Source organism: Talpa europaea (genome assembly GCF_964194135.1).
Source record: "Talpa europaea genome assembly, chromosome: 13".
NCBI classification, from domain to species: Eukaryota; Metazoa; Chordata; class Mammalia; order Eulipotyphla; family Talpidae; genus Talpa; species Talpa europaea.
In genome coordinates this window covers 87641166-87657850 of record NC_140080.1, presented here as the reverse complement: position 1 = coordinate 87657850, position 16685 = coordinate 87641166, and the positions used below count along the sequence as shown (strand labels likewise).

The window sequence follows — 16685 nt, the reverse complement described above, 5'->3', positions numbered from 1 at the left end:
AAAATAAGTGACTCACAGAAGGACAAATATAGGGTGGTTCCACTTATATGAGGTACCTAAAACTCGAATTCATAGAGATGGGAAGTGGCATAATGGCTCTCAGGCTGGTTTGGGAGGGAGGGGGGAGATATTATTTAATGAGTACAGAATTTCAGTATTACCAGTGGAAAGGGCTCCAGAGATGGGATGCAGGTGATGGTTCTTAATGCTGTAGACTTAAAAATGGTTAAGATGGTTGATTTTAAGTTACATGTATTTCACCATAATTATTTTTTTAAAGTTGATTTCCATTCTAATATTCTGAAATGCACTGTTTTATTTTTTTAAAAGATTTTATTTATCCATGCATACAATAGCAGGGGTACAGGCCAGAGATGTGGGGGTGAGAGGACTCACCAGAGACAGAGTGGGGAACAGAACACGCAGACTGACTGAACTACACTGCTGAGTGGAGCAGCGGGCGAGACAGGGCGAGACAGCAATGTGCGTTGCTCCCTGGCCAGGGATCGAACTCGTGCTGCTGAGGCTGCGGACTGCTTCATAGTGTGGTGCTTCCTTGTGCCACCAGGGAGGCCCAAAATGCACTATATTTTTATAAAAATATTAAGGTTACTACTGTATTCAATCAGAGTTTTCTGACTTTTAAATAAAGACTTAATAGTACAGTATTTCCAAAAAGCCCTAGGGATGCAATATGCTTTCCACTTGGAGAAAACTGTACTGTGAATGTTTTCATGTGATGAGCATCTACAGAGACTGGGGAGCACTTAGGGGTGTGGGAGAGGGTCTTGTGTGCAGTGGATGTCCCTGCGGGGCTGAGAGAGGTATCCCACCTCAGGGATATGATTCTGGTCCAGAATCACAGACACCGGAACTTGAACATCTAGATCAGGAATCTGCAAATTTTTTTGGTAAATATCTGGCTAGATAGGAAATATTTTAACCACTGTCGTTTATGGCCTTGAGATAGTCTCCTTTGTATGTTAGGTGGTGTTTTTTTTTTAATATCTCTTAAAATATGTAAATGCCATTCTTAAAATTTCAGGTTATTTAGAGATATGCTATAAGACTGCTAGAACTGTTGCCTCCCCCGCCGCCCCCCCCCCCCCCCGCCCACACACACACACATAAACCCAAAGCCAGGCGAGGCGGACTCTGGACACAGGTAAAGGCTCAATTTGTTTTGTCCTTTCTTTTTCTTAGGAGACCCTCGGGATGCCTCTCAACACAGTCATAGCAAGATAGAGGTGAGTCCACTAACTTACGGAGTTGTTAGAGGTGGATTAGTTTCCAAACTCCACAAAATGGATAGCTTAAAAGAACAGAAATTTATTCTGTAATTCTGGAGACAAAATGTCTGAAATGGAAGTTCAGTAGAGCCATGCTCCCTCCAATGTTCTGGGGAAGAATCTTCCTAACTTCTTATGGTTGCCTGCAATCCTTGGTATCCTTGTGTTGTAAATATAACACTCAGATGTCTGCCTCTGTCATCACCTGGTCATCTTTTATATGTCTGTATCCATATTTCCCTTCTTTTATAAAGATACCAGTCACTGCATGAGAGCCCACCCTAATCTGGTATGATCTCATCTTGGCGTGACTACATCTGCCAAGACCCAATTTTCAAATAAGGTCACAATCACACATTCCAGGGGTCTGGACTTCAACCTATCTTTTGGGGGCATACAATTCAACCTGAGATAGAGTGTCTTGTTTTCAAGCAAGTGAAGCTCTTGACACTTCAAAAGGTGGTTTTGGATGAAGGATGGGCTTCCGTGGAAAGTTCCTATCATTTGTTGTAAAGTTCAAGTTGTTTTTTGCATCAAGTTTTCTTTTCCTTCTCCATGTCTTTCAGGAAGTTGATTTTAGCTGGAATACATATGCTGATGGGAAGCTTGCATTTTATGACCATTATCTCATTGAGCAAATCCAGACAGGGAAAGAGCCGGAAATTCGACAATTCTTCTTCCTGCTTGCGATTTGCCACACGGTCATGGTGGAAAGAATTGATGGTGAGTGTTTCTCTTGAATCTTGGACACTAGAGATCAGATTTTTCAGTGTACAGGTAATTCATGCTTGGGACGCAAAGGCATATAAAGTAGAATGCATGGCAAGCTTATCTCACTCAAGCACTCATCACATATGAGTACCTATCCCTAGATCATATATGGGATTGCAAATATGAAACAGTTCCTGGTGTCTGAAAATATATATCTTAATTCACATATATAATTTCAGATGTGTTTATCACTTTGTAAATAAAATCTTAACACTAATAGAAATAATTGATTCTTGAATTATCATAGGAGAATCAAAATATTCCCTCTGTGATTTCTTAACATTATTTGACAATCTTTCCTACAAAATAAATTCAGAGATAAACTTTTATTTTCTAGATTCAGATGTGTTTTGTGTTTGAAATAATAGCAAAGTCTAGGCTTCCCTTAAAGCTATTTTGTCACTGAGGGAGAATAATTTTGGGCCTTTACATAGAAATTAGCGAAAATGACTTGTAGTTTCCATTACAGAAGTCTTTTTTTTTAAGACTTATTTTATTTGTTTATGCATACAAGAGCTGGGGTGTAGGCTAGAGGTGTGTGGGGGCAGTGAGTGGATTTACCAGAGACAGTGGGGAGCAGAACAGGTGGACTGACTGAAATACACTGCTGAGGGGAGCAGCGGGTAAGACAGGAGAAGTCTGCTGTGCCATGTGGGTCAGCTCCCTGACCTGGGATTGAACTTATGCTTTAGTGGCTGCTGATAGCTTCACAGTGTTGAGACTTAACCCCTTGCACCACTAGGGAGGAACCCCACCTTTGTAGAATTCTTAAATGTGTTTTTTTTTTTTTTAAGATTTATTTTTATTTATTTATACAAGCACTGGGTACAGTCAGAAGCACGGGAGGGTGAGAGAATTCACCAGAGCCAGAGCGGGGAGCAGAGCAGGCAGAAGGACCGAAGTACACTGCTGAGGGGAGCAGTGGGCAGCAGGAGAGGTCTGCGTGCCATGTGGGACCCTCCTCCGGTGGCCGGGGAGCAGCCGGGGATCGAACCGGTGCTGCATAGGTCGCGGGCAGCTTCACAACCCAGCGCTCAACCGCTGCGCCACCGGGGAGGCCCCTTAAATGTGTTTTGTGCCAGCTTTGTTATAAGTTTGTACAGTCTCACTGGAAGCTGGTCTTTTAATCATATAGGAATATAATGACCAATTGTATAGATATTCATGTGCATTAGCAGAAGAGAAAAAGCAAACCTTTTGGCATGAAACACTGTCCATTCTCTATTCAGTCATTGCACCAGATGAAGACCCCTCTCTGTTTTCTGACCCTGAGGTTTCATATGTAGCCACTGTAAAATCTCCAGAGGAGGATTATGCCTACAGACTTAGAGTGTAGAAGCTGAATATGATATCTTTCAGCACGTTTCAAAGAAACTGAATCTCCAGAGATAAATCTAGTAGTGCAATAAAGATAACAGCAGACTTCAAATTGGGGTAGATCCAGGGAAGGGGCTACTGGCAGACAACGTAGGGTAAACTGAAAGAGATGACACCAGATGTGAGTAACTGAAACAGAGTTCAAAGTCTGTTTGACTAGCCAAGCGCATGTTACTCGTTTAATAAGGATCAGGTATGATATTGTAAAGCAACTTGGCCCTCTTAGGTTTTGACTCATTAGTAAAATTACTTTGTTTTGAGTATGTGGTAGCATTATTTTGGCAATTTGCAGCCCAACGTTGTGCAAAAAGTTGTGCTTGCTCACACCATATGTGACAGGCAGTTTCTTTAGCACTGAGAATGATAGAAGGAAGTACAAGAAAAACTCATTTTGGCTTTAATCCATAAAGTACATTGAAACGGTTCCTTGGAGGGGCCATTCCTCAAAATCCTATAGATAAGGAAATTCAGACCCTGAAAACATGAGGACCCTGCCTGAGCTTATGATCCAAGTAAAACTCATTTTGGCTGAGTCCTCGCGCTCCACCATGCTTTGCTCTTGCAGTCTTGTGATCTCCCTTTATTGGAATGATTGCAATTGATTAGTTTCTTATTACATATAACATCAACAAGAGAGGGGAGGGAAGAAGTCACCACACACACACACACACACACACACACACACACACACACACAAGTCATGCAGCACGTGGTTGGTGCAGCCCAAGTGTGCAGTATGTGTCATGGTCCATGGGGCTACGTGTGGAGAGGCTGCATTGGTTTTCTGTTTCTCTGTCGTGAATGCTCACAACTCAGTAACATCCATCACCCTTTCAGTAGCTCACAGCCCCTGAGGTTACAAGTCTGGGCACGGCATGACTGAATTCTCTGCAAAGGATCTCCCCCAAATCAGGGTCGAGCCATCTTCTCATTGGAACTCAGGATCCTTTTCCACACCCCTGTGGTTCCATGTTCTGGTGGAGGGAAACCAGCAGGAAATGAAGGCTTCAGTTTTCTGTACTTGGAGGACTAAGGTCTCCATTGCCTGCTGGGTGCTTTCCACTGCTTGAGGCTCCCTCCCTGGCCCCAGGTTGTTCCCTCTAACTTAAATACCAGCAATGGAGTGTCTTCCTTCCAGGAAACCCCTTTTATGCTTTGAATCTCTCTCCCATGGAAGAGCCTCTTTAAGGACTGACTTAATTAGGTTGGGAATAGCCTCATAATAATAATCTCCCTATCTTAAGTCAACTGACTTGGACCATAATTACATCTGCCAAATCTCTTTCCTGGGGCTGTATCTAGACTACCATAGATTGAATACCTGGGGGAAGGCATGTATCTACCCGTGGGGTCAGAATGTTGGTGCCATCTTACACTGTGACCTCCCAGAGGCCGTGGGTGAGCAGAGTTCACAAGTCTTGGAGGCCTTTCCTTCCTCTGAAGGTCTTTGAGTTGGGAATTGCCATGATTGGAGGCTTTGTTTAGAGCAGGAAGGCACAGGGGATCGGGCTGGAAGCTGAGGGCCTGGGCAGGGCGTTGAGGGATCTTTGGGAATGAGGAGAAAGCCATGGGTATGGGAGGTAGTCTAAAGTGATTGGAGGTGGAGAAGGGTTGTCTCAAGGGTAACTAACCCCTTTCCAGCTGGTGACTAGAAGACTGAGCCAGCTGGTAGCCACTGTGGAAACGCATCAGCATCAGGAGAAATGGGACCTGTGGTTTGAGCCTCATTTTTATTTGTATCCATTTTACAATCCACAAATTAGCCTGTAGAAGTGAAGAAAGTCTCTCTGGTTGCCTCCACGTGTGTGGTAAATAAAGAGTTTCCTCCAGCAATGTTTTCAGAGCATTCTTTTTGAGTCCTCCCTGCACACATTAAGTTGGCGTTGGTCCAAATCTCTGAAATTTCTCCCGCCTTTATTAATCTGCAGTTCTGCGATTCCATTATGGAAATGAAATAGAAGGAATTTTCTTTTAATGATTAAAAATATCAGTGTTTGCTTCAGATAGGATTGTCTCGTGGGAACTTTACCACCTTTTATCATTTTGTTCCTTTTTACTGTTGGAAATGTTTGCCAATATGATGCAATATTTATCACCATCCCAGCTAATCTTGCCAAAAGGAGGGGCATGTGTTTGCACTCCTGCTTTGGTTAGCGCTGGTTAGGGATTTTGTGTGTGTGTGTGTGTGTGTGTGTTTTCAATCCTTTTGTCACTTCCAGCATATGACTCTCAGTGAACAAATACAAGAGAAAGAGAACCTAGCGTCATCCTCAATCACAAATTGTGCAGTAGTTAATTCTGACTTAGAGTAACCCATGTGACCAGCTGTGTGAAAAAGGGGTAGTTGGCTCTTCCAACACCCATCATCCTCCCAGGTAGACTGATGGCATTAAAGCTGCCCATCTATCCATAGCCTGCATCCTGGGTAACCCATAGTGGAAATGAATTTTTTGCGAAAATTCATCTGACCGTAGAAATACTTTTCTTTCTACATTCAACAGAAGAGCTAGAACAGAAAAAAATAGAAAGCTTTGAATAGGCAGAATTTTGTTTTAATTGAAGTAACATTGCATTATGATAGATATAAGTTTCAGTTGTGCATCCTTAAGAATTAACATGTGCGTGTACTACAGTGAAATCACCACTAAATGTGCAATTCTATTCTTTGCCTACCAGTGTTGCCGTTTATCATGATTTACACATTCCCTGCCTCCTCCCCTTTAGGTAATGGTTAACTAGTCTTATAGTGTAATCGCTTGCTTTTGTTTTATTTATTTCATCACTTGGTTTCTCTGTAAAGCCACATACCAGTGAAATCACGCAGTGTTTGTCTTCTGCATCAGGTTTATTTTACTAAGCATAATCCCCTCCAGTTTCATCCATCCTGTTATAAATGGCAGGATTTCATCTTCTTTAATATTCAATAGTATCCCATAGTGTATCTATACCATTTATTTATCCATTCAGCAGTTGATGGGAACTTAGGTTGTTTCCAGTTCTTAGCAATTTAAATAACATATTGTTTTAACTTCTTTTTTTAAAGATTTATTTATGCATACAAGAATTGGGATACAGGGCAGAGGTGCAGGGGGAGGGGTGGTAAGAGGATTCACCAGAGACAGAGTGGGGAACAGAACAGGCAGACTGACTGAAATACACTGCTGAGGGGGAGCAGCGGGCGAGACAGGAGAGGTCTGCTGCGCCATGTGGGTAGCTCCCTGGCCAGGGATCAAACTCATGCTGCAGTGGCTGTGGATAGCTTCATAGGTTGTGTCTTAACCCCTTGCACCACCAGGGAGGTCCTATTTTAACTTCTTACTGAAGTACGACATGTACAGATCAATGCAGAATATAATCAATCCCCTAAGAGTCCCCTTTGTGCCCTCCAGTTACCGCCCCTCCAAGAGTAACTCTTGTCCTGACTTCATGTGCACAAGCCAGCGCTGGCGGCATGTGGTCTGTGCAGTTGGCATCGCCCCGTGTTTTCTTGTGTGTCTGCCTTGGCCGAATACAGTGTGATTTATTCCTGTTGTTGACGTTGAATAGACTTCTGTATAGAAGGCAGTTTTCCATCATTTAGCTTTTAAACATCAGGCTATTAAACAGATTGATGAATTTGGAGAAAGATTTTAAAATATAAGGATTTATATTTACTGTGATTGAAATAGGTATATGAAAGAGGATTAGAAGGAACTGTAACACAATGACAATAGTGGTGTTCTGGGTGATGTGGCTGCGGAATTTCCTCCTCATTCTTGGCCAGTGTTTAAACTTACAGCTTATAGACCTGTTTATTATGAGAAATAAAACGAGTTTAAAAAGCGTTAATGCTGGCAGACTCCTTAAGCATTTAGTGACCTGTTTTCCTGGGGATGTTTGGACAGTGGAAATGCCCTCACCCCCTCATGTGGACCTAAGCAGTGAAGCCTTAGTGCTGAGCTCTCAGTTCTCTCTGCCTTTGTTAGGTCAAATCAACTACCAAGCGGCTTCCCCTGATGAAGGTGCTCTGGTAAATGCTGCCAGGAACTTTGGCTTTGCCTTCCTGGCCAGGACCCAGAACACGATCACCATCAGCGAGATGGGCACCGAGCGGACATACAACGTTCTTGCCCTTTTGGATTTCAACAGTGACCGGAAGCGGATGTCCATCATTGGTAAGTCTCCCCCCAGCCCTGTCTGTGAATCACTCATTTAGAAGCTGCCTTTCATACATTTTATTTAACAACTTGAAGATAAAGAAAGCAGGTGATGAGAAAACCTGCTGGCTCCTAGTTTCCACAGGTTTGTCAAAACTAGTGTTTTCTTCCTTCATTCTGCATGATGCCCATTACTCAAAGGGACAACTGTCCAGTGTGGAATCTGGGGTGGTAGCAAGATGTTTTACCCAAAGCATGTGTTTTCCAGGGGCTTCTGCTCAGCACCAGCCTTCAGAGAAGAGAGAATGAGCAGGAAAGGAGTTCTGAGAAAAGCAAAGCTCTGTTTCTGAATAGAAAGCAAACCTTCAGTCTGGGCACATTATAACAGGTCACCAAGCAGAGATGAGGGACACTCCTTAATGGGAATTCTTCTCTCTGGTCATCATTTGAAACAATTTCAACCATAGCAGAAAAATTGCATGAATTATTCAAAGAACTCCTGTATTTCCCATCCATATCCACCAACTATTACCACTGGTTGTGTATTCTTCGTCATTTTCATTATATATCAATTCTTCTTTTTCTGATTCATGAGAATAAATTGCAGATTTAATGTCCTTTTCCTCTGAATACTTACATATTTCCAATGAACAGGAACATTCAATTATATCTATATTATATACAGTAAAATGATCTGAATCAGAACATTTAATGTGCTATAATATTATCTTAGCTATAGAACATTTATAGATTTTACTGGGAATTTTCTTTCTTTTCTGGCTTAGGATCCAACCCACGATCAAACATTGTGTGGGTAATCCTTACTGGTCTTCTTTAATCTAGGAAATTAAAGTTCCTCGATCTTTTTGTGATCTTTCACTCACTGACCTTCTTGAAAAGCACAGGCCTGCTATTTCTTGCAAAGACTCTCAAAATGAGTTTGTCCTACATTTCTTCATGATTAATTCAGCTGACACACTGTCAGCAGGAGGAGTATACAGATTGAAGCTGTGTCTTTCCCAGCATATCACTTCAGAAGGCACATTCTTTTGTTTATATCAATAGAATTATTGGTGAATATTGTGGTGATCACTTGGCTAGTTGGTATTCACAAGATTCCTCCACTATCAGACTGGATTTATGACCAATAAAAATATATAGGTTTGTGCTCACTTCGGCAGCACATATACTAAAATTGGAACGATACAGAGAAGATTAGCATGGCCCCTGCGCAAGGATGACACGCAAATTCGTGAAGCATTCCATATTTAAAAAAATAAATAAATAGGTTTGTCTAGTCAACCCGGATTAAGCACTTTAGTGCTTATTATATGAGTGCTTATTATATGATTTAGGTCAATTATCAGGCCTCCCATCCACCTTAAAAACTTTAAATCTTGCTAGCTGTGAGGCTTATACTGCAATTAAATTACTGGATAGATCAAAAAATCCAAGAAAATAGTCACAAGGAGTAATATTATGATCTGGATATTAGAGGCAGTAAATGTTATGAATTTATAAGTAAGAAAGGGTCTTGCAGTTGGTATGGCAAATGAAAGAAATTTATGAGCACAGGGCATAACAGGCATAACACATAGTAGGAAGTCAGGGAATATTTGCTGAAAGAGTTATCAGAGGCTGTGTTATCTTTCAAGTCAGCAATGGAGAATCCCTTCCAACAAAGCTCCTTTCATGTCCCAAAGAACAACACTCCCCAGCCCCTTTTAAAGACTGACCTAATTAGAGTGGGACCATCCAGATAATCTTGCTATCTTAATTCAACTGACTTGGAACACTGAGGTGAATCTTTTCACTGCAGAAAGTGGCTTTGTTTCCAAGTGTTGAGAGCAACATTTTTTCTAGGTGCACCAATGATTTAATAGTGAATATCAATACAGCAGTACTTCAAATTAACTGTATAAATGTAGTTTTCTGCTAAGAAATCAAATCTAACTTACTTGCTTTTCCTTCCCTTGCTACTAGTAAGAACCCCAGAAGGCAATATCAGGCTTTATTGTAAAGGTGCTGACACTGTCATTTATGAACGGTTACATCCAATGAATCCTACAAAGCAGGAGACACAGGATGCCCTGGATGTAAGTCTTGCCTCTAATCTTTATGTCACAAATTCCAAACTTAATTTCAGGTATACTATTTCTATATGGTAAATGTTGACCTTCCCTGGTATTGGTTTAGTTGGTTGGAGAGAGCAGCAAAGTGGGAGTATGATGAGCTCATTCTGATTCTGCCCCCACCAGTGACTTCATAGAAAGTGGCCCTGGTGCCCTTGATAGCATCCAAGTTGGCAGGATCTACAGGACTGGTTCAGTGAACTTGAGCAAGCACCATGACCATGTGGAGCTGTAATCTCAATATCTGTGTGGCCCCCAAGAATTCCACCAACCTTCTAGTGTACAACAGGAAAGAAGGCATTCATTCCTAGCAAAGCAATGCATGGATAATTGAGTCCTGGTGCTTTCTGTTATGGAATCAGTTTGATTTTCCTCCATTCAAACTTGTTATCTTAGGCCACTGTGTCCTTGATCCAATAATACTGCAATGATTCTAGGAATTTCTCTTTTGCCATTGCCTACCAGTCCCCATATTGATTTGGCTCTGTAGAGTGTGGTGGACACCCATCAGACCTGGTGTCCCAATTCTACCTCTTGTTTTGTGCCCTTCGGGGAAATGGTTAACGTCTCACATGAATCCTTGTCCATGTTATCTTATACATTTCCCACACATAGTAGCATCTTATACATTTCCCACACATAGTAGGTGCTAATAAAGGGTTGTTTCTTCTCTTTGATTTTGATTGCATTTGGGGGTTGGTTAGAGGTCCTCAGGAAGAGCCTGATAAATATGTTGCTTACTAAGTGAGGTCACACTTAAGGTTATATGTGTCACTGAAGCAGTCACGTGTTGATGATTTCTCATGAAGATACAAAAAACAGCTGTCTAATAAAATCATGCAGAACCTTCCAAAGGTTCTTTGAAAGCAAATTCTCAGTTGGGTGAACAAGGTCTTCCATCTTGGCAAGACAAGATGTGATTATGAAGTAACAAAAAATTTTTACTGGATCATATTTTTTTTTAAAGATTTCTTTATTTATACAAGCACTGGGTACAGTCAGAAGCATGGGAGGGTGAGAGAATTCACCAGAGCGGGGAACAGAATAGGCAGAACAACGGAACACACTGCTGAGGGGAGCAGCGGGTGGCAGGAGAGGTCTTCGGACCATGTGGGACCCTCGCCGGCGGCTGGGGATCGAACCAGCGCTGCAGAGGATGCCGGCAGCTTCACAGCCCAGCACTCAACTGCTGTGCCACCAGGGAGGCCCTGGTTCATATTCAAGCTGGTAAATGGCTTAAATCTGCTCACCATGATTAAATTTTCCACATATTCTTTTTCATTAAAATGTTTTATCCAATCTTTAACGTGGTATATGAATTTCAGAACTGGTTTGAGAGAATAATGCTTGACTGAGAATTCCTAGTTGATGGGGGCTTGCAGTAGTTTGTGGGGAACAAATTATAAAGTTGTCAGGTCTACACTTATAACATTACTGCACCAAGGCAACTCCCTTCATCTCTTACTTAGTCATTAAAAGAAAAGGACTTTCGGGTCTTCCCGGTGTGCAGTGGTTGAGCGCTGGGTTGCGAAGCTGCCCACAGCCTCTGCAGCGCTGGTTTGATCCCCGGCTGCCCGGCGAGGGTCCCACTTGGCGCGCAGACCTCTCCTGCCACCCGCTGCTCCTCTCAGCAGTGTATTTCGTCAGTCTGCCTGTTCTGTTCCCCACTCTGTCTCTGGTGAATTCTCTTACCCTTCTGCACCTCTGGCTGTACCCAGTGCTTGTATAAATAAACAAACAAATATATAAATAGAAAAAAAGAAAAGGACTTTCTTGGTTCTAATGACTTGATTTAGCAGAAAAGTATGCCTTTCCCTCCAAATAATTTGAGAACGACAAATACAGTCCTAGGAGACTACTGAGAAAAATAAAATGATTATATTTATACAGAAGTAATCTTTCATAATCTCTTTTTAAATTCACTTATTTCAAAGTAAATTTGCAAACTTGATCTTGAATTACATAAAATTAACTATTGTTTGGATGAATGGATTATCTTTCAAATCAGATCTTTGCAAATGAGACTCTCAGAACCCTGTGCCTTTGCTACAAAGAAATTGAAGAAAAAGAATTTGCAGCATGGAATAAAAAGTTTATGGCAGCCAGTGTGGCCTCAACTAACCGAGATGAAGCACTGGATAAAGTGTACGAAGAGATTGAAAAAGACTTAATTGTGAGTTTTAACCTTCATAACATTTTGCTTCCTATTTTAAACAGACTTGGAAATTGTATTAAGTTTTATTACATTTTGAATCTCTTGCTAGAAAGATAATTCTAACTCTAGACTTTGAAATTGGCACAATATAACTAGGTCATTTGAATTTCTTTTGTTCAGCAAGCAAAGTGAAGCTGCCATTATGAGAAACCAAAAGACAGAAAACATGATGAGAGATTATAACCTAATTCTATTATTTTTTTTATTTCACTTATTAAAATTCTTTATGATTTTTATACCATACAAACTAGCATATCCTTACTGTGAGAAGTATGGAAATGATTTATATTTTATAAAATATTCAAATAAGAAAAAAATGTCATTTGTAAATAAAATTTTTCAAAGTTTTAAATTTATTGCTTTCAGAGTTTAGATTAATCTGAAATATTCAGTAGATAACAGATATTGAGCTTTAACAATATTGGCTTATATCTGTATGAAGTGCCATAGCCACAATGAAAGCGTATTTTCTTGCATTACTGTATTGGTAAATTACTTTAAGCAAAGGTTGTTGTTTGGATGAATGGATTATCTTTCCATTGGTTTGCAGGGAATTTGTGAAATGCAGTAGCTCTCCGTATTGGTGATCATCATCAACCCCCAAAAAGCACCAACTGAGGTGTATTATTTTTACATGAATTGTACTTAGAGGCCATTTTGGGCTAATTTGCTAATTCCTTTCTTTTTTATGTACATTCCAGCTCTTGGGAGCAACAGCTATTGAAGACAAGCTACAGGATGGAGTCCCAGAAACCATTTCAAAACTTGGAAAAGCTGACATTAAGATTTGGGTGCTTACTGGAGACAAAAAGGGTAATCTATTGTGTAGAGAAGTATATCTGCTAACTTACAAATATTCATAGCTCCTGTTCCCTTGAACAACACGACTCCCTCAGACTTTGCATATAAACACCATCCATTTTCTTTGGGACAGAGACATTTTCCCTAAGAAATCCTTTGTATTATTCTAACCTACCCCGTTCCTTCCAGCTGAGATCCCGGTTGTGTCTTTTTGTTTGTTTGTTTTATTTTTAAATTTTTTTTAAATTTTATTTTTATATTCCCCCATACAATTGCAACCCCTTATTTTTTTTTTTTAAAGATTTATTTATTTATACAAGCACTGGGTACAGTCAGAAGTGCGGGAGGGTGAGAGAATTCACCAGAGCCAGAGCGGGGAGCAGAACAGGCAGATCGATGAAATACACTGCTGAGGGGAGCAGCGAGCCCAGCAGGAGAGGGCTGTCGCGCTATGTGGGACCTTCATCGGCAGCCAGGGATCGAACCAGCCCTGCAGATGCTGCAGGCAGCTTCGCAGCCCAGCGTTCAACCGCTGAGCGGAGCCCCTGCAACCCCCTTATTTTGACCTCAATCCCTCCTTTCCCTGCTTCCCCCCCTAATAGTGTGTGTCTCGTTCATAGTTGTTTGTTGATTTTGATTTTTTCTTTCTTATAGTTATTCTTTTTCCTGGTCCCTTATTTAGGTTTTCTAGACTCCTGCTATGAGTGAGACCATCTGGTATTTTTCTTTTTCTTTCTGGCTTATTTCGCTGCGCATGATCCCTTCCAGCTCCATCCATGTTGCTGCAAATTGCATGAGTTTATCTTTCTTGATTGCTGGGTAATACTCCATTGTGTATATGTACCACATCTTGATCCAGTCATCTATTTTTGGGCATTTGGGTTGTTTCCAAAGCTTAGCTATTGTAAATAGTGCTGCTATAAACATAGGGGTGCAGGTGCTCTTTGGAATTAACAGTTGTGTCTTAACTGTGATTAGTCTTTTCTCTCCAGCTAGAAGTGAGGCCCTACCTTACAGGCCTTTCTTGTCTCTTCCGTCCTTCCGAGCACTTAATCATTTGTTGGTCATAGGTTAGAATACTACAAAATGCTGGGTTTTTGTTTTCTTGCCCATTATATTTCTTGAAAACTATTAAACTTTTATAGCTAAGGGAAGATTTTCATTTTCAAATTTGGACTCAAAAAGGGATTGATGAGCATTGATACTTTACCCCACAAGCCTCCCACAGAAACCAGATAATTTCTCTTACTCTGACATCATCAATAGTTTACACATTCTGATAAGCTAAGGGAAGCACAAGTTAAAACTGTGACTTTTAACAAACAGCAAAGGAAGGTGATGGAAAAAGAGGGATTAAAAAAACCTCTCCAGTAGGAGCCTCATGGCAGGATTGATGGACATGGTCCCCCCACCACCCCCATAACAGGATGATTAAACCATGTGAAATGAGAGCACTTAGTATTTCAATGAACATTAGTTACATATAACCAGCTCCTGTATTTGATATTATTTCATATTAGTGAAAACATCATAAGCCTATACTTATTACAGAGAAAGAGCTTTTTCTTTGGGATTTCTATACACTGCCACAGAAAAACAGCTATTTGATTGAATCTAACTTTCGTCAATTGAAAAAAAAAGCCATCCTTACCAGCTAATTTCCATGATTAAATTCATCAGTAGAGACGGCACTTGACATAATCTTTTTCTGTTGTAGAAACTGCTGAAAACATTGGATTTGCCTGTGAACTTCTCACCGAAGAGACCACTATCTACTATGGGGAAGATATAAAGTAAGTAAGGACCTGTGGTTTGGAAACATGAAATGTCTCATTTTCAAAAGCTTGTGGGGTAAAGATGCAGGAGACGTAACAGATAAGGAGAAGTCGGGCAAGACTGTCATCTGGGACAGTTTCTTCGCTTTTAAATGAAATGAGAGACCGACAGGCAGCTCCGAGTTAACATAGTCCGACCCCAGTTGCAAGAAAACATGGGGTCTTTACTTGCCTTTCAAGGGGGTGTTATCCCTTAGAAGTCTCTGGTGCTTTCTGCTGAATGGGAGTGGGCCTGAGATGTTATGAACAAATTAATATGAACTGTAATCATGTACTGCCTTTTTTAGGAATTTTATGGAAAAAAAAATAGAAAGCAAAACCCACAGTACTTCCTGGAAGGAAATATGTGGGAGGGTTGCAGCTGTCATCTTGTCCAGATGGGGCAGATCTGATGTTTGGAAGCTCAGCTTATGCTGAAACACTCAGCCCCAAGTCAGAGTCACAGCGGACCTGGCAATGTCCCTGGGAAGGCCCTGTCTTATGTGGCTACGTGTGCACCAAACCACAGCCAGGATGTTTGCAGATGGCTCATGCCATGTATTCCTCTAATTTTTTCCCTTAGAACCTCCCTGGGACTGTCACAAGGGCAAATTAAGCTCTTACCCAACACACTTGCCTCCTCTGCTAAGATGATGAGGGAGTTGGGTGGAACCAGCCTTCATTCTAATGTAGATAATAGAGTTCCCTTCCCCCCCCCCACCTTTTTTTTATTGCCATTATTTCAATAATAGCTTTTGCAAGCCCTTCCAGTCTACCAGGCACTCTGCTAAATTAAACAAAGTTAAGTAGGCTTATAATCTAAGTAGATCAGTTTTGTTTGAATAGAGGTACACTAACCAGGTCTCTGCTTTTAGGTTTTTAAAAGATATCAATAGACAGGGACCTCCCCTGTGGCGTAGACATTGTCTCAGCACTGTCACCACTACTCCCCAGCCAGGGAGCTGACCCACATGGCACAGCAGACCACTCCTGTCTTGCCCACTGCTCCCCTCAGCAGTCTATTTCAATAAATCCGCCGGTTCTGCTCCCCATTCTGTCTCTGGTGAATCCTCTCAACCCCCAAACCTCTGGCCTATACCCCAGTTCTTCTACACATAAATAAAATCTTTTAAAAAAAAGAGCAATAGACAAATACTAATATGTTCACCTACTAAGTAGTTTCGTGGTTTCAAATAATTTGGTTAATTTAGCCTATGGTCTTGTTTATTTCTTATAAATGGAGGTATTACGTTTCTGGTTTCTCTTTTGAAAGCATGCAAAAATTGGGCCCCAAGCTAAATTAGAAGATAAAATCTATGCAGCTTGCAAATTTTATGATCATGCTCTTAGTTAATTCTACCATTCTAGAGAGCTGAATCATCCTTTCTAGACAGTTCCTGAAATGATTCTTGTGGAATGGTTTGCATACAAAGCTTATATTTTTCTTTTCCAACATCCACCGATGGATGAATAGATGAACAAAATGTGGTCTAGCCATACAATGGACTATTCCTTTACCCTTAAAATGAAGGGAATTCTGACATAAATTACAGTATGGATCAACCTTGAGGACAATGAAATAAGTCAATTTATAAAAGACAAGTACTGTATGATTCCCTTATCTGAGTTTCCTGGAGTGATGAAGTTCATGGAAACAAAAAGTAGAGCCAACAGCTGAGGGGAGGGGAGTGGATGTTGGTATTCAAGGGTACAGGGTTTTTTGTTTGAAAGATGATGACGAAGTTCTGGAGGTTGGTTATATACAATGTGAATATACTTATTACTAGTGAACGTTGACATTTAAAAATATTTAAGATACATTTTGTGTTAGATGTTGGTTTTGGGGTTTTTTTTGTTTTGTAACCACAATTTAAAAAAGATTCTAGGGCCTCCCTGGTGGCACAGCGGGTTGAACACAGCGTTGTGAAGCTGTCCACAGCCTCTGCCACAGGGGTTCAATTCCCGGCTGGCCAAGGAGAAACCCACATGGCGCGGCAGACCTCTCTGTCTCACCTGCTACTCCCCTCAGCAGTGGATTTCGGTCCTTCTGCCTGTTCTGCTCCCTGTTCTATCTTTGGTGAATTCTCTCTCCCTCCCTCGCCTCTGGCCTGTACCCCAGTGCTTGTATAAAATAAATAATAAATCTTTAA

The 16685-nt window shown here is 41.1% G+C and overlaps 1 protein-coding gene across 1 annotated transcript in view; it reads left to right on the top strand.

Annotated features, from left to right (window-relative positions):
* ATP8B1 (ATPase phospholipid transporting 8B1) overlaps positions 1–16685 on the top strand; it is a gene marked incomplete at its 3' end in the record, with an annotated part of 56503 nt that overhangs the window by 27717 nt on the left and 12101 nt on the right. Inside the window, exons 13-19 of the mRNA XM_084252901.1 lie at positions 1204–1247; positions 1856–2012; positions 7403–7591; positions 9557–9669; positions 11714–11878; positions 12622–12733; positions 14439–14514. Of these exons, the coding sequence (XP_084109027.1) occupies positions 1204–1247; positions 1856–2012; positions 7403–7591; positions 9557–9669; positions 11714–11878; positions 12622–12733; positions 14439–14514 (856 nt within the window). The remainder of the gene's footprint in view (positions 1–1203; positions 1248–1855; positions 2013–7402; positions 7592–9556; positions 9670–11713; positions 11879–12621; positions 12734–14438; positions 14515–16685) is intronic.